Consider the following 27,922-nt stretch of genomic DNA (forward strand, 5'->3'; position numbering starts at 1 on the left):
CTCTAAAAAAAATTAAACTCAAAAGCATTTGCTGGGATCAGGAAAATAGTGACTTGGTCGAATCTGTCTGTCACGCTATACTAGGCACTTAAAATATTTCTTCACGCACAAACGACCACATATAGCTCACACCTAGATTTCATTCTTTTTGCTTCTTTGAAACTGTGGAAATGTCATCTTTGACACGACTTACATGTATATATGAACACATGCACGTACTCTTGAAGGGTTTGATGATGCTATTGCGAAAGCAGAAGGGGGATAAGAAACATAAATACAGACTTTATCAAAACCCAATTATTTCCTTAATTTCTGGGACGAAAAATGTAATCCATGTCACGGACCACAAACAAAGAGACATAAATAAATAAATGAATAAATAAATAAATGAATAAATAAAATAAACCGCGAGGACACCGATAACTTATGAAACTGTACTTAGAAAACGCCATCAAAGCTATTTAAAGACAATTTTTAATCTCTCGTTGGTGGAGCGTTGCCTCTCCGAGGTAAAAATCAATGTAGTCATCAGTTAGTTGCTATCTTTGTTTCTCAATGGTATAAAGCATTATACTAAAGCGCATTCTCTATTCTAAGAGGTAAAATTTAGGCAATCGTTATTTTTAATAGGGGCTGGTTTGATCTGATCATATGGGGCAAAAGAACCACATGTACGCTACTGATAACTTTTAAGCCTATGTGTGTTCAAGAACACTGTGGTGAATAACGTATCTGACAGAGAACAAAAGAAATACCAGTTCTATTCATGAAACGAGGTTAAACATGGACGTACACAGTACTTAATTTTACCAAAACCATTTCCGCTAGCCAGTTGAAGGAAGAAAACTGGCTGCCGACAAAATTTTCTGAGTTCCGCCAACCTGTTAGCGGCCGAACGAAAGAGAGGACAAGCGACAAACAGCGCATGCGGGATGCAGTTTTTACTTTGTCTGATACCCGCCGTTTTTTCGCGCGCCCGCCTTTTCGCTCGTTTGCACTTAGCACAAGCTTTAGTATCATTGGCTCCTTCAATAACCTCAAAGTGCAGACGAGATAATATCTATAGAGTGTAAAATGTACGATTTTTTCAGCAGCGCGAAAATTTGCAGAAACGGCGGTCATTCCATCAACTGTGGTTAACGTATTTACATTAGTAACTTGTAGGAGCTCAGCTATTAAAGTCGAGCTCGTCAGCTTCGTTGTTATTTCTGACTGATTTTTGTCTGTAATTCAGCATGGCCATCTCCTCGCGGTTTGTTTCCTTCAACTGTTTTTTCCTTCGTCGATATATCTGCGCCATTTTTAAGAGTATTAGAACAATTATAAATATTCCGAAGCAGATAAAACAAGTGGTGATTATAGCTATAACTGTTCCGTTTTTAGTATCTGCAAGGGAAAAAAAACGATGGTGTTAAAGAAAAACTTGAGCGCAAGGTATTGAGATTAGTTTAACTAGGCGTGAAGTTAAGAAGTCTCTTCCTGAGAGAATGTTTGGTCGATCTAATCTTGTCTTAATTTGGAAACTTAAAGAATAGCTGAAAACGCCCACACCTCTTGTCGTGAGGGGAGTTTTAACCAAAAGAAAAAGTGCAATGATCAAGGCATTATCACAATCGTTAAGGAGGTCAGTGGGAAGTTTTTACACTTCTCTATAGGAAGAAACGAAAACTTTGAAGTTTTCTACATTAGGGCCCATGAAACCAACTAATCACGACAAGCTTTCAGTTTGAGGAAAGTCAAATTTCCTTGATCCTTAGGGTTTCATCTTTATTTAGAAGGAAACAAATTGTCATGTGTTTCTTCATCAGGGCTATGATTTTTAACCCAACGGAAAGTGTACTATCAATAGTAGGTCAGGCCATCAATTGTTGATGGCGACAATCTGACTGTTATACTCTTAGTCTTTGCCAAGCGATAAGGTCATGGTATTACTTCTCCGTACTTCGTTACATCTGAGTTTCTACTCTTATTGATGTGAACCTCAGTATATTTTGGGAGACTAGGTTCAGTTACCTTTAGTAGCTGCCTCTTTCAGTACCCGTATCTGACAGATAGTGATATTGTACTGCTTTACATCGTCTGATGTGGTTACTTGACACGTATATATTCCAAAGTCAGCAAGTGAAGAAACCGTCACATTTAGAACTCCATCTACACTGCTATTAAGAATAGATTGCCCCTTTGTCCATTTGTAATTGGTCGGTTCGTCAACGGAAGCGTGACAAAACAAAGTTATTTTATCACCTATTTTCGAAGCTACACATTCTTGTTTCATGGAACCAATCCAAATTCTGTGCGGATCATCTAGGCAACAAAACGTAAAACAATTACGTTGAGGCTAAATAATGTAAAAGAAGAAGCACTAAAACGGAAATTAATTGAGAAAATTTTATTGTTCGTTGGGATGTGACACTTTCATACAAATACACTGTTCGCCGGCTTGCTTGTTTCATTGAGAATGTCAATTCAGGGCCTTGTAAGAAAAGGGCAGTAGTATTTTTGTACTATTTGTTATCAGAAAAAAAAGTAAATGATAGGAATTTTAAGTATCTTTTGCAATAAAAATTATGTGTCTAAATTTGAATAGTGTTACTCACTCTAATACTCGGCAGGGGACCACACCCTCCCACGTCGTATGCATTCGGTGTCGACCTCAGAGTACGTCCCTGCCTTTCTGTTCTAACTACGGTGGTGCATGACAGCAGAGTTTATGACGTCTCTAACCATTTATATTTTTTATTAGCTTCATCAGTTGTTAACTGCTTTAGGATGAAACATCACTGGTCAAGAACACACCAATTCAGTGATGAGACAAGCTGTTTCGGGCTTTTAAATAATCCAATTTCCCGCACGAGGTATGGGGAATCAATCTCTTATAAACATTGGTTTAATATAGTTGTTCAATCAGCGAGTTCACGAGGATATGTTTAGGTTACAATTAAGTTGTTGTCGAGTGTTAGCCCTCTTGATATAATAAGAAAAGTATATTACCGTTTGATTTTATCCTCATTGCTTCACTTGATGCACTCGGTGTGCTTTTCCAACTCTTGTAAAGCGCCAACACCCTGAAACGATAATCCTGATCTTTCTTGAGAGCAATAACAGTTGCTGTGTTATTACTAACAGTACATCCTGTATCAGTTAATTTTTCCACACATTCCACCGCTTTCCATGTAGTTTCTCCACAGCATTTTGCTTCCACTGAGTAGTTTGTGAACTCAGTGGGAGTTGGCTTCCAAACTAATGTGATAGATCTATCGGAGCTTGAGACAAATCGTGGTACACTCGGATCACCTCAAGAAGGGAAAAATTAAATCCATGATACACATACTCGAAGTGCAAATAATGATGACATAAAGTGTCCACCTGTAATCAAATCTGATTCGATTTGGGAGGCGGGAGATTGCGATATTTGACCATTAGTTACTGATGTTGAGTATTTTTCGATATGTGTGAGTACCAAATTACGAAGAGTTGAGGTTGTATTGAATGGAATAGGACTACTTGGAGGGTTTTTTCCCCTCACTTTCTCAACTGAAAGTCAAACGAAACCTTACCTAATTCCTTCGTAGCCATTGACTCCGATACCTGACTATACACCAGATAAGGAGAAACAAGTCGTAGGTAGTATATGTGCCCGGGGCTCAGACCAGTAAGAGTTATTATGGCCTTGGGTACCTTGACAACGCACGATCCAACTACATTGCTTCGTCGGCGGCATTTAGTATCATACCATTTGTCAGTTGTGTTCGACCATATTTGTATTGTGTACGTTATATCTGTCACGTCAGGTATGCTGCACTTTATTGTAAGAGAGTCCAGTGTGCTTGAAACATACTGTGGTATTGCCAACGAGATGCCTGCAAGATACAAATTCGCTGTTGTAGTTTAGTGACAAGAATACATGAGAACAGACGAGAGTCTGTTTGTGTAGGTTACATTTTCGGCACCTTTCGACACTTCACTGTAATCAATTATGATAACTGCGCAAATTGTTTTCCACATTCCTTGATTTATGACAAAAAGGAAAAAAAATCAAGATGCTGATTAGAATTGTATATTACAGCATCAATACTCTCAGGTATTGGGTCAAACTTGTCGAACACTTTAAGATCAGCTGCAATCAAGTAGTTCTAAATACTCGACGCTCAGCCAATCAGAAAAAGCGTGACGTGGTCAAGAAAATGGAGACCTCTCTTATCACATAAAATAATTATTTGACCTAAAAATACTGACAACTTACCAACAGCAGCAACAAAACTCACCCCAGCTTCTATCAGAACACGTTGCTCCAGCAGCAAGACCTTCATTGCAAGTGCGTTTTCCCCAGCCAGAGTTAACACAATGAAAAAGAGAACTCTCATTTCCAACGCATTGTACGTCAGTTAGCCACAATGTATTATTGCTCTGCTTGAAAGTGATATTTTGGTAATATGCTAAGGCTTCATTGTAGCCCAACAGTCGGCAAAGAACATTAGCATCCACCAAGTCCCACAGTTCGCCACACACTGAACCCCAGGCGCCGGAACGACGTACTTCAACTCGGCCATCTCTTGCAGTCCGTCCTTGGACCAAACGCACTACAATAAACACGATTACGCGATCATTAAAGTATTCAGTCATTGGGTTTTTTTTGTTTTTTGTTTTTTCTCCGAACAATATTTTGTCGCTCCCATTTCCTGATCTTGCTATATTGTCTTAAAATTAAAAAAAAGAGCTTACATTCATTGCCCTGCCCTGGATTGGACAGGGGATTATGACTCCTCATGTTGATTATAGAAGTTCAGGCTTTCAGGAAGAAAGAAGTTCTGTTGATTATAGAAGTTCAGGCTTTCAGGAAACGTAGCCCTTGTCGGGTAACGTTTCTTGAGATACCTCAAGTTAGCCTCTTTATTTAATTTTGTTTGCTTTGTTTCTCGAGTACAATGTTAAAAAAATGCTCTGTTTTCTCAGTTTTATTAATCGGTACAAATCGTTTATCTACCTTAACAAAATTATAACGATGTGTCTTTTATGGTGGTGATTTTTCATCACGCATAACAATGACTACAGGCGATATTTCAATTTTGTGCATAATTATGTGCTGGTTGCCTTTGATGACTGTTTCTAATTTTGTTACAAAATTCATTACCGACAAAAAAAGGATTTTAACAGTTCTTACATGTAGAAGCATGTGTTATTGCGTCACCTGCGTCTTTTGCCCACGTCTTCACGGAGAGCACTCCTATCAAAACATCCAGCCGGTTAATAATGTGTAAGGTCAGGAGCCCATTACTGGGCTCATAGTAAGGTGCATTATTCAGATTTCATCAGGCTGACATCATCTCATAAAGGTTACTATATCGACAACAATACATATGGTTTACGTATATTTCAGCGGTTATTCGCCGTTACGTTCTATTGGTTAATCAAAGACTGATTTCTTGCTCTTTCTCTATTTATTACGTCACGACGGAGGGTTTTGGCAGTCAGAAGATCAGTTTTCGGGTTATGTTTATCTTCCAAGCGAAAAAATAGCATGTAATAACAGTCTGTCAATCTAATTAGTCTGATAAATATGTAAGGAAGATTGCAAGAAAAACAAAGTGGCGACAGAGACTCACAAACTCGCACAAAATTTAAGCAGAGTAAGCGTAAAAGGAACTGATTGCCTTACTTCACCCTTTTACCTTCGATTCCTCCGTACACATTTTGAAACGGGTTTCCGCAAGAAAGATAATGACATAGCCGTAAACTTAATTATTTTCGTACATTGTCCTGTGTTCAACAATTACCCCACATTAATTACTTTCTAATAGCTCTTTGTGCACGCACGGTGTAACTTGGAGTCACTAACCGTTCAAATCGTCAAGGCTTCTACACGTCAGCATGCACAAAATGCTTGAACAGAATATTTCTTTCTGTTGAAGATAGTGCAAATAATGAAGAGGTTTGAAAACTCTTCGTTGCCAAGGGAAAGCAGGGTTACTCGATTCACAGTCATAATTCCTTCGTTTTAAGTGCCAGATATATGTGAGGCATATTTATATTTCTACAAAATCAAGCAACATTTTCGCTGCTGCTAAATAAAAAAAGGGTTAAAGGCTCGGTTGGACATTTTCATTTAAGATCTTTTGTATAATTGGAAGGTTAAACATCCTGTAAATGCTGTTTGTAAACACCTAAACCACGCGATAGAACAAGGTTTGTTACACCTGAATAGAGTTCACGTAATATATTCGTGTTGATTGTGTTTCTGATTTGAGTCGATTAACATACCTGCCAACAGAATAAGCCGGGTTGCCCTTGTTCCCTGCATTGTTTTGAAAGTTCGTACTGTTTACAAGGTACGTCTGTGTTCACTTCTGCTTGGTACTGCTGGTATTATTACTGTAATCTTATGAATTTTCATGTGATACGAAATGACGCGTATGACGTAGCATGAAGGTTCTACGATTTAATTAACGTGGATTCTACTCAGGACAATGGCCGCCCGGATTAACAGTAGTTATACGCGCTCTGTTGATTTGAGAAAGTTCATCTGTGATAAATGAAAACAGCTGCAGATTCTGTCATGCATACGATTATGTCTGTTTTCGACATGATTTAGAGCTCCCCCGGCTTAAAGAGGAAATAAGAAACAAAACCACACTGAGGCCAAATTGTATCCTATGACACGAGAGAGACGTAAATGACTTTACACGTAAATTAATACAGAATTCGAAGACAGCTTCATATGCCAATATTTCCGCTGCAATATCATGTGTTGTCTCTTGGTTTGCATGTATGTTTGTCCAATCGAACTTATACACCGAGTTTTAGCTTCGGAAATACCTAGAAAGCAAAGATATGATCAACTAGAATAGATTGAAGGAAAATTTATGATTAGTTGTGTGAACATGGAGTATGTTTCGTGACAAACTGCCGACGTTAGAACTTGCCAAAGACCTGCAAAATCAATTGAGGTCAGGGTCAAAGCGAGCATATCTATATGTGGCCTAGCCTAAATTTATCACTTTGGCCAGTCGTGTGCCAATTTTGTACAAAATTTATTTCGTTTACATCACCGAAATTCAAATTAGTTTATCGTTCAGTGTATTCGTACACTATCAGTCACTGTCTCTAAAGATTGTGTATTTTGTAACTCAGCGCGTGAAAATGCTTTAAAAAAGGTAATTACGGAACGTTCGAGAAACAATTTTTTTATTTTATCTATCTTACTTCATGGCGATGTCTATCATCTTCACAGGCTTAAGCCAACTCACAAACCCTAACCAAAAATGAGGCAGTTGAGTTCCATAGCATTTTGTCTTTATTGCTTTTTTGATAAGAGTATCTATAAAAAAAAAACTTATCTGTCCACTCCGGCAGTTGTTTAGACGCATTTCAACGTCATCGAATATCTCCCTTAGATCAGAACAAGTCGTCCAACTGAAGTGTAGTGCTGATCGCATCTGTCTCATACTGCGGGGGATCAAGGGAAAGAAAAAGGAAATGAAGAAAAATTATTTAGCAGAGAGTAGGGTGCCCCGGAAAAGATCGCGAAAAGTTATATATCAAAAGAAATTTAATTATTTTATTTATTTATTAATTAACCCATTCATTTATTTTAACTTCATATTATTAGTGCATTGTATGCTTGGTGTTGGTGTTACTTTTTGCAAAGGATAATGCATGAAAATTCCTGTTTAATTAGATTGCTCAGGAGATAATTAACAAAGAAGTTTACTGATCCTAGTTTCTCACAATAAAAGCATAAATTGGAAGCTAGAAGACCTCAGAAACTTTTAAAATCCTATTCCTTTTCAATTATCAGCTCTCTCTGTGCTACTCATATTTGTTATACATGCACGGTTGCCTGTCAGTCCTCAAATCAGCGGCCACCTCCGAGCAATTTTCACAATTTCTGGGGCTCGGTACTCAGGTAAAGCTGGGAAAAAGTAAAGAATTAGAAGAAAATTAATAATCGTGTCGTTGTGTCGTTTTCAAAGAATATTTTAAAGAAAAATACAGTTGAGTCGATCGTTATTTGTAGAGCGGAGTTAATCTGACTCGTAGAACTACTATTACTGAATTTATTCACTGAAATTACGCACGAGTTGGCTCGTTTTGAGAGGAAACGTTACTTTCGGCTCAGATTGCCAGAGGAAAGCAGTGGAAAGTCTATCGTATGTTGAAATGGTGCTCAGCGTTACAAAATGTTACATCTAATCATAGCAATATCTTCTTAGCCAATCTCAATATCCTCCTGTAGGTTATGGAAAATATACGTACATATAATATCGCACGACAAACCTGTCATAAATGGGGTTGACCATTAGGATATCGTCAGAGGCAGCAGATTCATAAAGCGGGTTTTCATTTTCGTATTCCATACAAGGTACTTCATCACAACTTTGTTGCTCTTTAACCTCACTGTACAAGTCATCTCCTGAAAACTCCGTCATTCTGTTTCTGATATGATAATAAGCAAATTACTATGATGTAATTCAGGGGATCTCCCGTTTACTGCGGCGCAGTATCGCCTTCAGCTGTAAGTTTGTACTTGCGCAACACGCCGAGTAGGATCTCATGTATACGTTTGTAGAGGCTCCTAGTCTGAAAAGAGGATGCAATGCTTAACTCTTCTTTAAAACAATTTCATCTTCTCTAACTGTCTGTCTTGAATGTAGCTTATTCATGATTTTAGTAAATAACTTAATTGGAGTATGAAATCACCTAAAATTGAAGCATGAACACTTCGTGAATTATCACGTATTTTGAAGACGTAGAGGCATCGCAAAAAATAGACAGTCAAAGACTGTATGTGGCTACTGATATAGCACAACTTTTTTAGCATTGAAAAGAACTCGAGGTTGTCTAATGATACTACAAGACAGTCTTGCAGAAGATTTGTCACACATGCAAAACAGAAAACCTGCTGCATTCCACATTTTTATGAGTACTCTGTTCCACGAGAGAAAGATGATTCAAGAATATATTATTCAATTGATACTCAACCAATAATTGCATGGTAACAAATAATAATATTAACAATAACAATAATTATAGCAATAGTTAAATTATAATAATTTAAAGGAGCTAGCTCGAAAACCTTATGGTTCCTTATCTTCTGGGCTCCAACAATGATTGCCCATGCTTCTTTTAATTTCGTCTGTTATTAATGAATGATCTCTTATTTTATTGCCATTTAATTTTTTTAGACTTTTAGACAAAAAGTCATCAGCGTTTTAGATATTCCGTCATTCCGCGTCTCAAGATATTCCGACATTTCGCTATCCACCGTTCCCGTTCCAAGGTAAAAGTAGCACGGAGAAACATCGGGTCAAAATTGGGTCAAGATCGGAATGCCACTGTTGCACTCACTCGCTCACTAGCTAATCATCTCTACGACACATGGGGCTTCGCCTCCTTTTGGAGGCAGTAGCCATTAAAATGTTGTATAGAAAAGCATAGGAAGTCAATCAAAATTCAAAATAGTAAATCTACACCTGTTCAGCAAGTTTGGATGCCCTCAGAGAAAAACGGAAAAAACATCATTAAGGGACTGGTCATCATTTACATTATTTATCATGGGGGGAGGGGGGGGAGGTAGGGCTGGAGGATCTTGATTATGTCACTCAATTTTCTATAATCCTTCCCCTTTTTGCTCTGTTGGCGACGACTGATTCCCCACCTTTCCCCTTAAAATCATGTGATCCTCCAGAAATCCTCCCTCCCCCAGGTGATGAATAATGACTAGTCTCTCACTCCGACTTAAAACTAACCTTTCATAGATGGGGTTAACCACAGCAGCGTCGGGTGATTTTGCAGGCTCATACGAAGGGTTTTCATTTTCTTTTCCACAACAGAGTTGCCCACTATCATCGACGTCGTGTTGGTTTTTAACTTCGGCGTACAATTCAATTCCGTCTAAACCATTAATTTCATTTGTGTTTGCAGTAACCAAGGTGCTGCAAAGTAAACCAATGAGTTATTAACATCGTGCATTTTAACAAATTCATAATCGTCATCGAATGTATCACTTGAAAAATAATGATGATGATGATGATGATGATGATGATGATGATGATGATGATGATGACGGCGATATCAATCAATGCGGGTTTTGGTTTTGGTTTTGTTAGTATGGAATGTCATACGTTGATAGTTATCATATAGTGAAACAGACCAGATTATAGAAATCGTTCATCAGTTGATTCATTCTGTTTGAAAAAGGCTAAAAATTATTACATTGCACTACTTATTCCAGATAGTTTCGCAAAAGATTATTGCACTCATGTTGAAAGATGACTACCCTTCTATAGAGCTAAGGTTTCAAGAGAGGTAATCAACATTTTACCGTAATAGAGTAAATATATCTCATTTGACGTTTTGGTGTATAGTATCGCTGAGTATTTTCACGAGTTATGCCGTATTTTGGCGAGCCCGTACAGCGAGTCAAAATGCAAACAACGAATATGAAATATCTAGCGATACTACACACCCAAACGTCTAGTAATTTATTACTATCCAACTGCTTTTCTTTTCTGCCAAGTATTCCTGTTCGTTTCTCATTGGGCGGGGAAAGCAAAGCGGATAGAGGAGCGTAGCGCGCAGCCGACTGGTTAAACAGGTTTTTTTATAGTACAAAATAACCAACTGTCTAAATAATCGTACAATGTCGCAGGATGTTTGTACTCTATTCGCGCGTTATTTGTACTCTACTTTGTGTAGTTGGATAATAAGGTGATTTATCATTGAAATGTTTTGAAATCAGTAGTTCGTTGCTTTTTTTTCAAATACAGCCCAGTGAAAACTATAATCATGAATCGTAGGAAACGTTAATTTAACAAGCACCCAATGACCTTACAAATTAAGTGGTTGCATGTTCAGTGCAAATGTATATGTGATTCTCACCTATCATAATTCGGATTTTCAGTTGACACGGCTGATGCTTTCCTTGACCTTAAAATTGAACAAACGGTTCTGTTAGTTTTACATGAGTTATGATATCCCTTACCAGACATTCTATAGTGAGCAAGGCCATTACGAAGTTCACGTATCCAGCATGCACTGCTAGGATCAGCTATGTTGATAGCGTCTTGTTTGTAAATAGAATTAGAAAGATGATAAAATTTTGAGCGCGGTAAAGAAATAGAGAAATTTGTTTTTCGTCTTGTCATAAGCATGGGACAAAGAAAACGACAGTCTCTGTGGCTCAGTGGTAGAGTATCGCAGCGCGGAATCCGAAGGTCTGATGTTTGATTTAGTCCTTGTGGGGACTCAATATAATTTCTTTGTCTCACACTCGTGACAAGACGAAAAACATTCTTCTGAGGGTTTTGTGAGGCCAACGATTTCCAACACACGAAGAACGTCATCTAATCGGATCTGCTTCGATATTTCAGAAATCAAGGAAAAGCCAAAATAAAATTTCTAGTGGTATGACATGCTTTTCAACGTGAATACTTACCGTGTGATATAAAAGAGGACAGCTGAACCCATACAAACAAGCAAGACGGCCAACACCACGGGAATGACCACGGCTACTACATTCACACCTGTACAAGGTAGATCAGTATAACTATATAGGACTGTAGAATTAGCTACTCAAAAAGCTGTGTCCTGGCGGAACCTCTCCTTTGAAACAGTTTATTTGTTTGTTTTTTTTTTTTGGTTTATTATAACAGCTCCTATAAGACCTATGAATAAAGGGGTAAGTTTCTAAAGAAACTGTGGTGCTGCGTCGGTGGGAGAGTATAGCAGGTAATTTAGTGTTAACAACTGGGTTGAAAACGTAAATTAGCCACCGTAAAGGGTAAAAAAGCTGACGTTTCGAGCGTTAGCCCTTCGTCAGAGCGATTAGAGGAATTGTGGGTTGTGTGTGGATTTATATGTAGGAAGTGGAGCTACGCCATTGGTGGGAATGTGGTGACGAGAAAACAGGAATAAATTAGTTGAATGAAAAGCGCTCGTTGATTCCGTGGGGATTGAGGGTGCCGATTTGGAATATAAATTTTTGTTCTAGTGTTTTACGGCTTTCTAAAAGCCGTAAAACACTAGAACAAAAATTTATATTCCAAATCGGCACCCTCAATCCCCACGGAATCAACGAGCGCTTTTCATTCAACTAATTTATTCCTGTTTTCTCGTCACCACATTCCCACCAATGGCGTAGCTCCACTTCCTACATATAAATCCACACACAACCCACAATTCCTCTAATCGCTCTGACGAAGGGCTAACGCTCGAAACGTCAGCTTTTTTACCCTTTACGGTGGCTAATTTACGTTTTCAACCCAGTTGTTAACACTAAATTACCTCCTATAAGACCTAGTATGGTCACCTATATACTCGTTGATTGCAGATTAATTGTGGGTTACAGATGAATAAAACACAAACTCTAAACAGCCTGATCCCTGGATCCTTTCAGACCTCTCCTTCTGCCGTAACATAAATAGTAGTTAACCTGTGAAGATAAATTCGTCACCTTTTAGTATTTACCTCGTCTTTGTGGTTGCTTCTCTCCGCTTTCAACTCCACCCTTTTTCGATAATTTATCAGATGTAGGTTTCGGCTCTCAGTCAGATGTTGTGTTTTTCGTGTGAAAAACGTGTGTTATCTCTGTTGTCTGGGTAGCTATGAGGGAAATCGTAATTCGGCATTGCAAAATAGTCTTTTCAATACATCTCCGATCTAATGTTAACATAGCATGTTTATTAACCATGGAGAAGAACGTATTCCTTCAGTCTTATTTAGAGAAAATAGTGCAAGAAACTTACATCATGTGATACAAAAGGTTCACGGAATTAGGGAATACTTACTTGGAAAACTAACACCGTAGTAAGAAACATTGAATCCAGCGTACGAGCCTTTGCTATCTGATCTGAACATTACAAATAAATGATTAGACGAGGAAAATATTCCTTCTTCTGGGGGTGGATAAGCTCCGTAAAACACCCCCAATATCTTCCCTGTAGCATTTTCTCCATCATACACATATAATTCGTCTGTGCCACTCTCGTACTGCAATGTAAAGTTTGTGAATATCAAACGGATTCGTTGTGTTGTGTTGATTTTGATTCTCCAGGAGCAGTATTGTCCATCTGGATATGTTCTTGGGTAGTTTGGAGAATGGAAAGTATCATTTATAGATGTAAGAGTTTCGTTGCATCCTGAAATAAGATGAAATGGGGTTAACAGAAATTGATGTAGGAGTTTGGTGTGTAACATAAGGGATGTATACACTTGAGACGTGTTCACTGAGAGACGCTAAAAAAAATATTTCCAGTTCAAAAATTGTACCATGCGATCATCAGTATGCTGTTACCACTAGGAAGTTTCTACGGTGAAGAATAACCTATAGTTCTGACTGGGTAAGACGGCAAAATTATCTTTAATCCCTCTGCTCATGATTTCTTACTCATGACCAATTCAAATGCGATAGCTGAAAGATGTTTGCATGAGTGTGATTTCTCACCACGATAATAACAGTAGTAAATGGTTGGGCTTTTTGTTCCAGCATTGTAAGGGTACACTCCATAGCTTTTGTCTTGGTTGTTCGAGTCTTCTGTATGATAACGTATCCACTCCACACTAGCAACCGCCCATTTGACCATCTGACATTTTTCTGACCCATAGGCCAGTAGGAAGAATGGATCTTTAGCGGGGATGATAATGGGATCAGTTTTGTTTCCACTCGTCGCACAGCAGAAGGAAATCTTGGTGTTCTTTCCATATTTGCCAGTAGGAAGTACGCCACTTTTTTTATTGTCATTATAGTCGTTTTCGTCATCCCAGTAGACTTGACCTGACTCTAGACCTAGTGGACAAATTTTCTTTCTTTGGTAGATACAGTACTGTCCTGCAGAGAAAATCAGTGACATTCTTATAAGTTACATTGAAGATACTATAGAAACATCGGATGCAACACGTTAATTTTCCTCCTCTCATCAATGACTCGTTCGTGATAGAAATAAGCGCAATTGCTTAAGAGACGTCGACTTTGTATAACATACATTATCGGCTTCATAAGATGTGATGCAGGAACAGAAGTAAAAGCTTAAGTGTCATCGAGCAGTAACTAAAAAAATCGCAATTTTCTTATTTTCCTTGCCTTTTTTGAATTGCAAGTTAATGGGAAAAAAACATGTAGGTGGATATTGTAACACTTGGTAGAGTTTTAAGGTAAAAAATTTTTTAGGAGACCCATTTTTGCGTACACGTATTTAGGGGACTAACTTGCTCATGAGTTTCTCTATTTGTGGTCAGATGATAGTCACTTTCTTACCTGATGGCCAGTGTGGCCTGTTGTTATCGTCAGCTGTTGAAGTTTTCATGCAGAAAGATCTTTCAATTCCTCTTACTGTAACCACTCCATCAAGGTGTAATTGCGGTGATTTTGAGTTTGCCGGATTAGTATCCTCTGTGTCTTGATATCTCCATCCCTTCTCCCAGGCAAACCCTTTTGCTCTAGGACACTCAGCCATAGGTTTTGGTGTCCCGTATCGGCCAGATGGCCAACGAACAGGTTCTGTTCAACAAAAATACAAATTGTTCGCTAAGCCTACGATTATAATCGACTAGACATAGTTTTAGCATGAAACCGTGTTTTACATTCGTTGTTCCGATTTGGTACTCAAATTTTTCCTAAACTGTTTCCTCATGACTAAGCACCGACAGGTCGCTCTATCACTTTGTCAATCTTTGCCAACTTGCTGTTCTATTGGAGAACATTCAAAATTAAAAGATTATTTCCTTCCGAAAGCAATGAACCTTAAACAATGCTGATCTAGTGCTATGTGTATCGCTAAATAACTATTATCGATAATTGTAAAGTGTAATTAAGCACATTAAGCGTTACGTCACTAAGACTAATTAACTAGTTCGCTACTAAATGGTGAAGACGTACGGACGGATCAATTGATTTCGAACCGTACCAATATATTGTCAACCATACAATAAAAAGGTTTGAATCACCGCATCGTACGCTCATCATTACAAATGATAAACAAAGCGTGATGTTCTGTCAATTTGGAATTAAAAAACCCGATTTAGGAGATAGGATGCTTATTTGTTCCCGATATTTATTCGCTGATTACTTATTAGGTCTCCAAGTGATGACTGATTTAATGCTTTCCTGACGAGCATTCCAAGTCTGAGAAACGAGGATGTTGATTCTTGACCCATTTCGTCTACATGTAACAAATAAGATGAACGTCTCAAACGCTACAGACCAGATTCGGTGGCTGCGTTTACACTTCTCGCATGTTATCACAGGGCGACATGTTTGAACCCATCATGAACATATTACAACATACCTCTTCAAATCTCCCTAAAAAAGACTTACCTGAAACCTTTAGGCTATGGGAAGATATTATTAAACTTAGAATTGGCCAATACAGCATTTCCAAGGCTCTAAAATTTGGAGAATATATCAAAAGAAAGGAAGCTCTATATTTTCATTTTGTTTTGACCTTAAACGATCAACGGTCACGCAAGCTTGGATTAAAATCAGAATGTCGGTTATGTAAGAATATATTTCAGTTCATTTCATAACCTATCATTCGTATTTGGTAACAATGGTCACTGGGCTCGGTCACCTAGTAAAAGAATACGAATAGCCATCACGAGGCTTGATCGTTTCCGGTTCAAATTATGTTGTTATCAGGGTGCTCGTTTTTTGACGTCAAGAATTCGCCTTTTCTGCTTCGTCTTCTTGTAATTTTTCGTACTCTTGTTTGTAGTCGAGAGGCACAAGCATTGTGAAGTAATAGTCACTGATTAGTAGTAAATTAAAAAGTAGTTTGGGTCGAGATGGCTTTGAATTAGACCAATAACTCAAACAGGAGAGACAAAACATGGCAACAATACAAAATGTCGGCTACTTGCCACCAGACTTGTCCGTATCCATATATTTTACTAACTTCGTCTTTAATAATACAAAACCACTTTCAATACAACACTTAAACTACTTAGAATGATTTCTTGTACATAGTTTTTACAGTGGAACCTCGATTTAACAAAGTGCCTAGGGACTGGGGAAATTGGTTCGTAATATCGAGGGTTCGTTATATGGAAAACCTCGATTTAACTTGTAAAACTCCTTGAAGAAGTCGACGACAGTTAGAAAAAACGCGTTGGAGAATAAAGAAGGTTTACAACTACTGTTCGCAGAGTGCTGCTCACTACTTTAGTTTTTTTAAAAAAATTAAAAATTTTCACGTGTTGACATTTGTTCGTTATATCCGGGTATGTTATACGTTTGGGCTTCTGGATTGTGTTCGTTATACCGAGGAATTCATTATATAGAGGTTCGTTAAATCGAGGTTTTACTGTAATATTAGCTAAGTGACACAACGACTCTATGTACAAGGTAAATGGGTCAAGGAGGTGGGGGCTGGGGTGAATTTTCTAATATTTACTATTCATCTGACGTACAATTCATGCAAAGGCAGGATTGCACATTAAAACTCCATATGAAGTGTTTGTATTCACTTGTCTTGAAACATATTTAAGTTTGTTAAGGCGCTAATGCAGATTGACATTTCTATATTTTCTAAATAAAAGATTGAATCATCCTTCCCCTATCAAAAATTCCTTGATCCACCCCTGGTGTACGTTTTTGAAAGCCTACCATTGGCTGGTGTTGTGTGCTTTACGTAGTCGTTGTCCGTTTGTACCATGAATTCGTCGCTGATTTGATCCTAAGCAGATTAGTTGTACTTCGGTAATTAGTTGTACTCTACATTGCACAAAACATTTTTCGTTCCTTCTTTTTTCGTGAAATTATTAGCTCCCATTTTGAACTTTTAAATCAGAGAGGGGTTGGAAAGAGAAAAGAATTTCCGTACAACATACAAAATCAAACATGACGGCTTAGCGTCGGGGCTAATGTTAGGATCTCGAGCTCTTGACCTAATTCGACTAAATCGATTGCAGACTAAATCTCGCTTGTAAATAATGCTCGAGGTCGTACACTATGTTAAGGAGTGGTCAACCGGAGTTCGTTTAAAGAAAGTTTTGTACCAACTACAAAACTGCTCGCTACTTTGAGTGGAATAGATGAAAGAGGCAGCCAACAGGGTGCGCTCTCATCATTTCTTATTTTCCTTCGGTTTGAGCTGAAAAAGAACAAAAGAAAAGACTATGATTGAATTTGTCAGGAAAAAACCTTAAATTATTCTTATAAAACTTCCAGAGTTTAACGACAAAGCTGCCTCTATTTAACGAATCCATAACATTTTACTTGCTACCCATTCAAATAACAGTATTTCCGTTGTCCTTTGATCCAGTGAAACAGAAATTTAAAGTTTATAAATCGATAAAAACTTAAATTGAAAATAAGTACTGATGGCCTAAGGTCGATCTGATGCGATAAATGGAAAGGTTTGTACATTAATCAAGAGAATGAACTCTAATCTCCCTCAGTATCAGAGCTTAATGAAGGGAAACTTAATTGAAGATAAAGATCGAAGATGACAAACCCTCATTATGAGGGTTGTTGTCTGCAATCTAAAGGGCACCTGTTAGTAAAAATGACATTTACATTACATTTTCGCCTTACCTTATGAGCCAGGCGATCGATTCGTTGGTTAAACAGAATACTGTAACCTCTTGCGGTAAAACACCACTCCTGCAAGCACGAACGCTAAAAGGGCGATCATCACCAAGGGAACGACCACAAATACCACATTCACACCTACCAAAAGTTGATTGGTCACATATACAGGTGAATCAAATGCAAACACTTGGTTTTCAATTTTTTTTCACCAATCATATTGTGAAATGATGTAAAAGAAACTTAAACATGTAAAATGCCCTTCTGTATGGGGCCAATATGAAGCAAATGTTGGATATTTAAAGACAAAAAAGTAATAGGATCCATTGGAAATTGCGAAAATATGTTAAGTGGTTATGTGAGTGTTTTATTGGTATAAATCATGCATCCTGAGTCCAAAGATGATGCTATGATCACCATACTGCTATCGTGGATGTCTTAATTTGTCAGTGAATGCATATTACAGTCGAAGTGTATTAAGCGGTGACCCCTAGAGCTTTAGCCAGGTTGCACTGAGTAGGGGAATGGTATGGGGTATGGTATAAAAAGCCATTTCATGCCATAAGTGACCACTTAATGTATTAAAACTCGCTCACAGATGCTACTAGCGTTGATTTCTGGAGATAAACGTGGATTAAACACACTTGAAAGCTTTTTCTTAGTTTTATATGAGAGGTTCCGCTTTAAGTGACCGTTCAGTACGGGTGGAAGACAATAGAAACGGGCCGTTGGGACTCACTCTAAAGTGAGCGCGACTGCTAAATAGAGGTGACCGTTTAATGGAGGTGAAAATTACAGTGTTTAAGGGGTAAATATCCCGGGAACTGACCGCTCAATATAGTGCCGGGTAATACAGAAGAAGAACCACAGTCATCTTGTTACCTTTGTTTTCAGGTTCGCCCTTTTCTCTACTGTTCGGGTCATCAGCTGGAGATGAAGGAATCTCACTTAGTGTCGTCCTGTCTGGTGATCCTGTTGACGCTTTTTGGAAATAAAGGTTTTAGTAATCCGTTAAATGACTTGCATTATTTAATTTAATCGTTCGCCTTATAATTTTGGCAAATATATCTTTTAATTGCATGATATCTGCACATTCCCCAGAAATGAATTTGAACCCTTGAACTCTGTTTCGTTGCTTTACTAAATCTTAACTAAACATAATTTTTGGAGAAAAGATGAAAAGACATCAAACAATACTTACCTGAAATATTGACACCAAAGTAAGACGCTTTAAAGCCGGTGTAAGAGTTATTTTTGTCTGACTTGAAAATTATAAACATGTGCTTAGATGAAGAGTACATTCCTTTTTCTGGGGGAGGGTGACCTCCATAAAAGACTCCTAGCACCTCCCCCTTTGAATCTTTTCCATCATAAACGTATAATTCGTCTGTGTTAATCTTGTTTTGCAGTCTAAATTCAGTAAAAATCAATAAGATCTGTTGTGTTTGGTTAACTGTGATCGTCCACGAGCAGTATTGACCATTCGGGTACTTTCCTGGATAGTTCGGTGAATGGAAAGTGCCATTGGCTGAAGTTAGAGTTTTATTACAACCTGAGAACAGATATACACATATGTCATGTATATATGGTTTAATATACACATAATTTCATAGGATAATTTGGTTTCATCAACTAACTTGATAATGTAAATTATACACCGTAAAGACTTTTTTAAACTTTTTTTAATTCTTTATGATATAAAACAAATAGATTCCAATTTGCCGTGCGTCTGTTCAGTAACAGATCACAGAGGATGTCAAAATGTGATAAGAATATCAGGGACACACTCGGTTGCACCTCGTGTGCCACTTTTTTCTTCTTATCACATTTTGACGTCATCTGTGATCTATTACTGAACAGACACACAGCAACTTGGAATCTATTTGTTAATTTGAACGTTAGTTTATTAGATCCCTTTGTATCACGTATCGTAATATCACTCTTGCCACTTAATAGCTGGGCAGAGTAAAAAAATGAAGCCGAAGAGGCCACTAGAGGGTGTTGAGACTTTAGGTGAGAGACGCCTTCAGCAACTGCTGAGACCTTTTTTTCACATCCAAGATGGATTTTTTTTACCTACTTCAACAAATGGAATTTTAATCGTGTCAGCTTACGAACGTGCATAAGCCAACATGTATCTGTGTATGATCTCTTCAAAATATAAAAAGTAGAGGTAACTTTTTACTCACCAGTGTAGTAACAGTAATACATTTTGGGATGCTTTTTACCGGCATCATAAGGGAATTCGCCGTTTCTTCCATCGTGGTTGTTTTTGTTTTGAGTATCATAATAAATCCACTCTACACTGGCTATCGCCCATTTGACCATCTGACATTTGCCTGAGTTGTAAGCCAGCAGGAAAAATGGAGATTCGGAGGGAAGGAGAATAGAAGTATCTTTTTCCCCGTCACTTTTGCAGCAAAAATCGATTCTCGTGTTCTCGTTGTACGTACCATCAGGAAGCGTTCCATTATGTTTATTTTTATTTTGTTTACTGTCGTCATCATCCCAGTAGACAAAGCCTCTTCCAAAGTTTGCAGGGCAGGGTCCCCTTTTGTAGATACAATATTGTCCTGCAGGGATTGATCGGCATGAATGACAACTGAATATTGGTTTCATGTTTGTAGACCAAGGTCATGTCATAGACTACGTACATTAACAGTCATGTACAAGTTTCCCTTCTTTGATAGCTTTCTTATTCAGTGCTGGCCGTCGCGAGCACGTCTGATTGAATTTCAGGTTTTTAATTTCTAGTGTTCGTTGGGGTCCTACAAACACGATACACGTCAACAAATTAGATCATCCTTCTGAACATACTTTCTTTTGTAGGCGAACATCCAATAATAGAGGTAATTTTCCCTGGAAGACTGACCATGTATGATATACAACACATTCAAAACTTAGCAAAAATAAAGGGACTATTTCATGATTAAGACCTCCGCTTCTTAAACAATATATTTTCAACGGTCTCGTTGTCTGGGGCTAACCCTAACCCTAACCCCCCAAACCTCACGACTCTTAGTTATTACCTTGTGGCCACTTCGGTCTGTTATGGTCGTCAATTGTGGATGTTTTTATACAGAATGATCTTTGGACTTTGGTCTCATCTACTTCGGCGTCGAGGTGGAAGTCAAGGGATCTGTTATTTTTTGATGATGCACCATTTGTGTCCTGAGACCTCCATCCTTTCTTCCACTGAAAGCCAGTAGTCCTAGGACAGCCAGACACAGGTTTTGGTATTCCATATGATCCAGCAGGCCACCTAACAGATTCTGAAGGTAAACCAATTATTAATAAGAAATTTGAATAAATCGATTTGAGATACCTCCTTGAAATGCAGGTTAAGACTTTCCAATTTTCCACCCCATATTTTTTTCGAATTCTTTAACATCTGACGTCCGCTTCTTCCGCTTCTTCAAATGTTTTGACCCTTTGATCACTTGAGTGGTCAACGGAGTATTATGAATAACGTTACATCATAACTCATCGAATAACATTATTTCACGTAACATAAAAAGAAGCACAGCGAATGCTTAAACGTTTTACCTATCTTAGCATTTCGTATTGGCTGTGTCAGGATAAAAAAAAAAGATACAGTTTCATGGCTACGCTGATACTGTAATCCTTATGAAAGTATGCAATACCTACACTCAAATTACACCGTCGTATTTATCTATTCGGGAATGGTGACTATGTCAGCCGAATGTTACCTTCTCTAGTGGATAACTAAGGAAGGAATTTACATTTAACGCCTTTACATTAAACCTGTCAGGTAAAGGGAGAAAACAAAATTCTTGAAGCATTAACTGTTAATCGTTTAACAAGAGTGTCTAAGCACCTCTCTAAGCGACATTTTCATTGTATGCTCATATATTTATGTCTCTCAGCGGAATCTCTCGCACATAACTCACCTGACAAACGTAAAGTACTGGCAAAGACTATCAGTCTTAAAATTGTCCTCCGTAGCATTTTAATGTCGCTAAGATCTTTGAAATATCTCCAATGTGTTGAAGCATATGATCTTTACTCTATTTCGAATCCTCATAAAGCGTGACTTGATACGGATATACCGGTCAAGATATAAGTATGCAAACGTTTATCACTCAATGGTTGTCACGCAAATTTTATATCACGTCGAACTCGCGGCTTACGACTGCGTAACGGTCAATGGATCTGACTCGTTTCTTTATATTCAAGTTCTTCATCTGCGATTCATGCTATTATTCTTCTTAGCCCTCCTTGCTAGTTTTTTCCTATTCGAAGCCCAGTCGTGTGGTTTTTTATTTATGTTCTAGGGGATATTGTTTGATTTAAACATCAAATTTTCAAACCTGAATAAGTAAGACATGTATGGTAGACATCGCAGAGAATTGATATTTACATCTTGGGAGTGAAAGGGTTAATCAAACCGACCCAGAAGTATTCTTTTATATCATCTGATTGGGCGAATTATACATGTTATAATTAAGATAATTATCAGAGTTTCACTAGAGGCATATACTTTAGTTTATGAGTTGATAGTTGCAGGGTAATTTAAAATGTTTTCCTCTTCGACAGAGAAAAAGCAACATGTCAAATAGTACCCCCTTCCCCACGAAATTGAAAAGGATAATCGCTCAGGTCGTGGAAGTAATTAAGACGATCAAAGGTGATCACTGAGTAGAAGTAACTTTTTTATTAAGCTGCTATGTAGCCATGACCCTAAGCAGTTTATTTCGACAAAATAAAAAGAAATACACCCCTTTTAAAACAGCAAACTTAAAAGATTTGTAAATCGCCTCTTTGCACTATACATCATAGAGGTTTATTTCCACGTTCAGCGCAGTTCAGTAAAACTTTCCTTGGAGAGCTGGTTCTTGTTTATAGTTTCTTCGTTTTACATTATCTTTAAGTTATCTTTAAAATAACGACATTGTCTTTGGGAACTGCCACCGATAGTAGTCCAGCAGATGGTGGTGTACAATCTTTTGACTAGTCCAGAGACGTCCTTCCTTCTGAACTTCTTTGAAACGGTATCGTTTCTTCTCCCATGCCATTCTCAGGATCATGTTGTTGGCTGGTGAACTTCTGATCGTTGATTTTGTTTTCAGCTGCTTCTTCTGCGTTGTAGAACAAAAGCGTCAGCAATAATTTTTTGTTACGACTTACTTAATTACATGACTGCTATAAAACATGAATTAGGTTGCTGACAGGTGATATCAAGTGTATAAATGAGGACTGTAAACCTAAGCGGTATAGTGGCTTTAGCAATATTTTCTAATGTGTATTTTTCACCATAAGGGTCTTGATATTATCATCAATTCAGCAGACTTCTTCCTTCTCATTCCAAACCAAATTGTAATTGCAATGAATGAATAATGAAGCGATCAGTTTCAGCCCTCGATAGGTAGAAAATGGTTTTCACGTTGTAAATGTTCGCAGTTTCATTAAGGTCACACTAAAAATTCTGATTGACATGATACTCCAACGCAATCACTTACGTTTGTGTTTCTTTCTACATTGGTAAAATAAAGATACTACCAGCAGTAAGGCAAGTATTCCAATCACAGATCCATACACAATGTCTTTTTTGATCGTGGCCTGTTCCCGTTCCCGTTCAGCTTGCGTACCTGAAAAAAAAAATCAAACACACAAAGAAACATTCAAAAGATGTAATCTTAAACAAACTATGAAAGTACATTAAAAAATCTAACAGATTTAGTAAAATTTATACATGAGACGTTTCCGTTGGATATAAAAAATTCCCTTTAGAAAGAATAACTTTGAGCGGGGCTGAATTAACTCGTATCGTTAACGTATAGAAAGTTATTGCATCAGGATACCTTTGACTCCCAGATGTTCTCTTTCATTACATGGCTCAATTTCCTCGGATGGTATATCGGTAATGGATGTTGATTTCTGTGTCAATTTCGGGTTTTTGCTGACCATCGGTGCTGGTGTTGTGGAAAGGTGCACATCTATTGTAAAATTGATGAATTTATAAGTTTACTGTATGATGGAAAATATAACACTTGTATCAACATAAACATAACATTTTATTATTTAGTACGTTTTGAAGCATGTGAGCGATTTTGAATAGATAGGCAGCTTGTGTTGAAATTCTAAATATGAAGAAAAGGAGAAATGCTTATAATTGCAAGGCATGAGTATTAAACTTAAGGGTGAAAATTACTCACCCGGATCATCAACAGTGTCATAGTAAGCACTGAAGCCGGCATAAGAGTCGTTCTTGTCCGACGTGAAGATCACGAATAAGCTGTTGGAAGAAGAGTAAATTCCTTCCTTTGGAGGAGGATGATCCCCATAAAACACGTCCAGTATCTTCCCTGTTGCATTCTCCCCATCATAAACGTATAACTGGTCTGTGTTTTTCTCGATCTGAAGACTAAAGTCTGTGAACATCAATCGAATACGTAGGGTTGTATTAACCTTTATTTTCCAAGAGCAATATTGGCCATGGGGGTAATTTCTTGGATAATTTGGTGAACGGAAGATACCGTTGACTGAGGTGAGAGTTTCGTTGCACCCTAGGAAAAAAAAAATGCACATATACATGAATAACTTTCCATGTAGAATCAGTGATCCGCTGGTAGAATTTTCGCCTAAATGTTCGTTAATTTCTAACATGGCTCCTTATAAACTCCGGAAAAAGGAGAAATGCCTATTATTGCAAGGCATGGGTATTAAACTTAAGGGTGAAAATTACTTACCCGGATCATAAATAGTGTCATAGTAAGCACTGAAGCCGGCAAAAGAATCATTCTTGTTTGACTTGAAGATCACGAATAAGCTGTTGGAAGAAGAGTAAATGCCTTCCTTTGGGGGAGGATGATCCCCATAAAACACGTCCAGTATCTTCCCTGTTGCATTCTCCCCATCATAAACGTATAACTGGTCCGTGTTTTTCTCGATCTGAAGACTAAAGTTTTTAAACGTCAATCGAATACGTAGGGTTGTATTAACCTTTATTTTCCAAGAGCAATATTGGCCATGGGGGTAATTTCTTGGATAATTTGGTGAATGGAAGGTACCGCTGACTGAGGTGAGAGTTTCGTTGCACCCTAGGAAATAACAAATATACATGAATAACTTTCAATACAGAACCAGTGATCCTCTGGTGGAATGTTCACTCAAAAGTTCGTCAATCTCTAAGATGGTTTCTCAAGACTCCGGTAATTATCAGTGTGCTATTGACAATTGCCAATGTAAAGAAAAGGCTGTATAGATTACAGGTATAACACAACTGGACGCCGCCAAAACTGTTGCCAAAGGCAAAGGCTATGGCCGCCAAAGGCAATTGAGCCTCACTTCCATAGTAAAAATAACATATAGCGGGGTGACTTTTTCCAGCATGGTGCTTTGTCTTGGTCGTTCGTTTGATTTATCTAAACATACCACTTCTGAGGGAAGATCGCCTAATGTTCGTTAAACTCGAATATGGTATCCGACAGTTTCCAGTACAATCAAAAGTATGTAAGTCTATAACACAACTGGACACCTTTAAACGAGTCCATTGATTATTTCAATACTTGCTAATCATTTTTCAACTGCGAGGCGATTGACCCTCACCTCGGTAGTAACAATAAAAAATGGTGGGATGAATTTTTCCAGCGTTGTAAGGGTACGCACCAAGTGCTTCGTCTTGGTTGTCCGAATCTTCTGTATCATAATGTATCCACTCCACAGTAGAAACAGCCCATTTGACCATCTGGCACTTTGCCGACTCATACGCCAGAAGAAAAAATGGAGATTTCACCGGAAGAAGAACTGGGTCATCTCTATCACCGTCTGTTCTGCAGCAAAAGTTGATAGTTGTGTCGTGGTTATATCTGCCCTCGGGAAGTACTCCGCCATCTTCGTTAATCCGATAGTAGTCTTGATCATCCCAGAAGAGTTCACCTGATGTTAAACCTTCAGGGCATCCTGGATATTTTTTGTAGATGCAGTACTTCCCTGTAAGAGATCAGAAAATGACGAGAGGGTATTGAATACCACTGACGACGAGAGATCAACGGATAACGGCCTTACTGTTCAAAAAGAATGGTGCAAAGCAAGAAGTTGATAGTTTATAGGCCTTGTTTTGAGTTAGGTTAGCAATGAGCATAAATGGAGGACACATGTTGTGCGGCAAAAATTTTCATGAGAACAAATTGCAACCCACCTTTCGGCCATGGAGGTCTGTTCCAATCACTTGTCATACGGTATTTAATACAGAAGGATCTTTTAACCTCATTGCTATTCACCTTTCCATCAAGGTGAAATTCGGGTGACCTTGAGTTGTTCGTTTGTATTCCGAAGGTGCCTTGGGACCTCCATCCTTCTCTCCACAAAATACCTTCTGACCAGGGACACCCGGATACTGGTTTGGGTAGACCATATGTTCCAGCTGGCCAACGAGTGCATTCTGGAGAAAGTAAAAAATAATCAAATGGTGCATGGTCACAAAGCAGACTGCATTGAAATGAATAAGTGAAAGTATTTTTTTAACTGAATGCCTGTATGACAACTCTCTTTAATCAAAGCTCTGAAAGTTTACCTCTGTATTTTATGTAAATTTTTTTACTGGTGATTCGCATGGTCTTAAGAATGTTAAGCCTTACAAATTGTTGCGAACGTCTCTGGGATTTCTGGATGGAAATTGTGTGTCATTGGACCCTCATCAGCTCATCAGCCTTATCAGTATTCATGAGTTTGTCCTCATCACTAATTCGTCTGGTTCAGATTGCCATACGTTTTCATCGGTTGTTTATTTCGGGTTAAGAGGGAATACCAAGTGATCATCGATGATCTTACCCAGAAAAGAATACTTACCAAATACATCATGTACGCCGTTATATGAGAAACCTCAAAGGAACTTCATAGTTTGTCATAAATGAAGCACTTACTCATATTTTTTAGCGTCAAAGCAATGTGTCTTAAAAACCGATAAACAACGCCATTTATGCTAGAATTGACCACGTTGTGTACAGAATCTCGCTCGATAATATTACTATGATTTTGAGTGAGAAACATGGATTAAAATTTCTTGAAAGATTATTATTAGTTTTATTTGACTGGTTCCGCTTTCAGTGGCTGTTCAATGTAAACTGTTGGGACTTAGGAAAGGGAGACCGCGACCGCTAAATAGAGGTAACCGCTTAATAGTGGTGAAGATTACAGTGATTTGCAGAAATCAAATTCAGGGCTTCGACAACTGACCGCTTATTACAGGTGACTGCTTAAATACAGTGACGCTTAATACAGGCTGGACTATAAGTCGTATGCTTGAACGTTTTACCTGTCCCAGTATTTCGTTTTAGCCTTGTCGGTGAGAATGTGAATTATAGTTCCGTTACGATAAAAGGAGAAGAAAGCCCCAGCCCCTGACGTGGTTTGAGAGTCTAAAGAGAGAATGAATTAGCTACTTAAAGTTTTATCCAAATGTCCTTCAAATTCGAATTCGGTCGCTGTCAATTTGATAACCACTCAATAAACAAACGCATATGCGAAAGCACATCGCACGTCAATCGCTGAACAAACAGTTTCTTTCCTAGAAACTGAAGAATGGGCAAAACTACCATTTACTGTTGATCCTGATTATTCAAAACGATCTCCGAGAGACGAAACGAGCGGACTTAGTTTCCGCACAGGTAATCAGCCGGAGAGTTAAAGAATATTCAAAATGGCGGCATCACGTTTTTAGGCACATTTTTTAGGCACATTTTTTAGGCACATTTTTAGGCACATTAAGCACATTTGAAAACAATCATCAAGAGATCGGGTTTATATCTGGGAAACTCAAAACACAGTAGGCATGATAACTTTACTTACACTATTGAACGGTGGAGTTAAATAATTCATGGTCTCCGAGCGAGCCTGTTCTATAATACTGTAATACCAAAGAAGCTTGGTCGTAAACTTAACCTTGACAATTACAATTGTCTACAGCTACTTTGCGATGTCTGTGTTGATTTCGGCAGAATTTCCCTATCTGTAGTGGATAAAAAATGAGATCTAGGGCTGTTCCTTTGACTTAAATCTGGTAAATCCGTCGGACAAAGAAAGAAGACAAAGTTCTAAAGCATAAACTGTTACTCGTTGACCACGTTTATCTGCGCACCGTTTTAACGATACCTTCTGACATATTCATGGCACACTTCATTACATCATTTCATGCATATGCAATAAAAAGCACACTTACTTGAAACATTTAAGGAAAAAGTGAAGAACATGAGTCCCAAAATTGTCCACAGCAGCATTTTAATGTCTCTAAAACCTTTAAATACCTCAGCGACAAAGTAATACAATGACTGCCTCGCTTTAAAGCATTACGTGGTACGGATTAACATGTCTTTCGATGGTTGTCACACAAACTTAACAAGACGTTAAATCCACTCCTGTGACTGCCTCAGTTCTACATTT

General features: G+C 38.1%; 2 protein-coding genes across 5 annotated transcripts; both read right to left on the reverse strand.

Moving 5' to 3' along the window:
- Window positions 1-121: 121 nt before the first annotated feature.
- On the reverse strand, window positions 122-7,443 carry LOC113676637 (uncharacterized). 4 transcript variants are annotated; one of them, XM_089188119.1, is made up of 8 exons: window positions 6,259-6,324; window positions 5,837-5,900; window positions 5,189-5,224; window positions 4,266-4,580; window positions 3,558-3,860; window positions 2,992-3,294; window positions 2,014-2,304; window positions 122-1,386 (listed from the first exon to the last, which is right to left on the reverse strand). In XM_089188119.1, exons 2-8 carry the CDS (start codon window positions 5,868-5,870, stop codon window positions 1,169-1,171), a joined length of 1,500 nt encoding a protein of 499 aa, XP_089044245.1. In that variant the 5' UTR covers window positions 5,871-5,900; window positions 6,259-6,324; the 3' UTR covers window positions 122-1,168. The 4 variants fall into 4 exon arrangements, with proteins under 4 accessions (XP_089044245.1, XP_027049117.2, XP_089044244.1 ...); XM_027193316.2 differs by lacking the exon at window positions 5,837-5,900 and having other exon boundaries at window positions 5,162-5,224; window positions 6,259-7,443; XM_089188118.1 differs by lacking the exon at window positions 5,837-5,900 and having other exon boundaries at window positions 6,259-6,639.
- Window positions 7,166-27,858, reverse strand: LOC113676651 (CUB and sushi domain-containing protein 2). Its single transcript, XM_089188373.1, has 17 exons — window positions 27,702-27,858; window positions 25,683-25,925; window positions 25,091-25,474; window positions 24,232-24,582; window positions 18,723-19,073; window positions 18,404-18,502; window positions 17,575-17,662; window positions 16,990-17,084; window positions 14,252-14,494; window positions 13,442-13,825; window positions 12,786-13,136; window positions 12,466-12,540; window positions 11,435-11,522; window positions 10,879-10,926; window positions 9,747-9,932; window positions 8,275-8,433; window positions 7,166-7,443 (listed from the first exon to the last, which is right to left on the reverse strand). The coding sequence occupies exons 1-17, from the start codon at window positions 27,757-27,759 to the stop codon at window positions 7,197-7,199; spliced, it is 3,450 nt and encodes a 1,149-aa protein (XP_089044499.1). The 5' UTR covers window positions 27,760-27,858; the 3' UTR covers window positions 7,166-7,196.
- Between the last annotated feature and the right edge of the window lie 64 nt (window positions 27,859-27,922).

This window comes from Pocillopora damicornis, chromosome 11 (genome assembly GCF_964200805.1).
Source record: "Pocillopora damicornis chromosome 11, jaPocDami1.2, whole genome shotgun sequence".
Lineage (NCBI taxonomy): Eukaryota > Metazoa > Cnidaria > Anthozoa > Scleractinia > Pocilloporidae > Pocillopora > Pocillopora damicornis.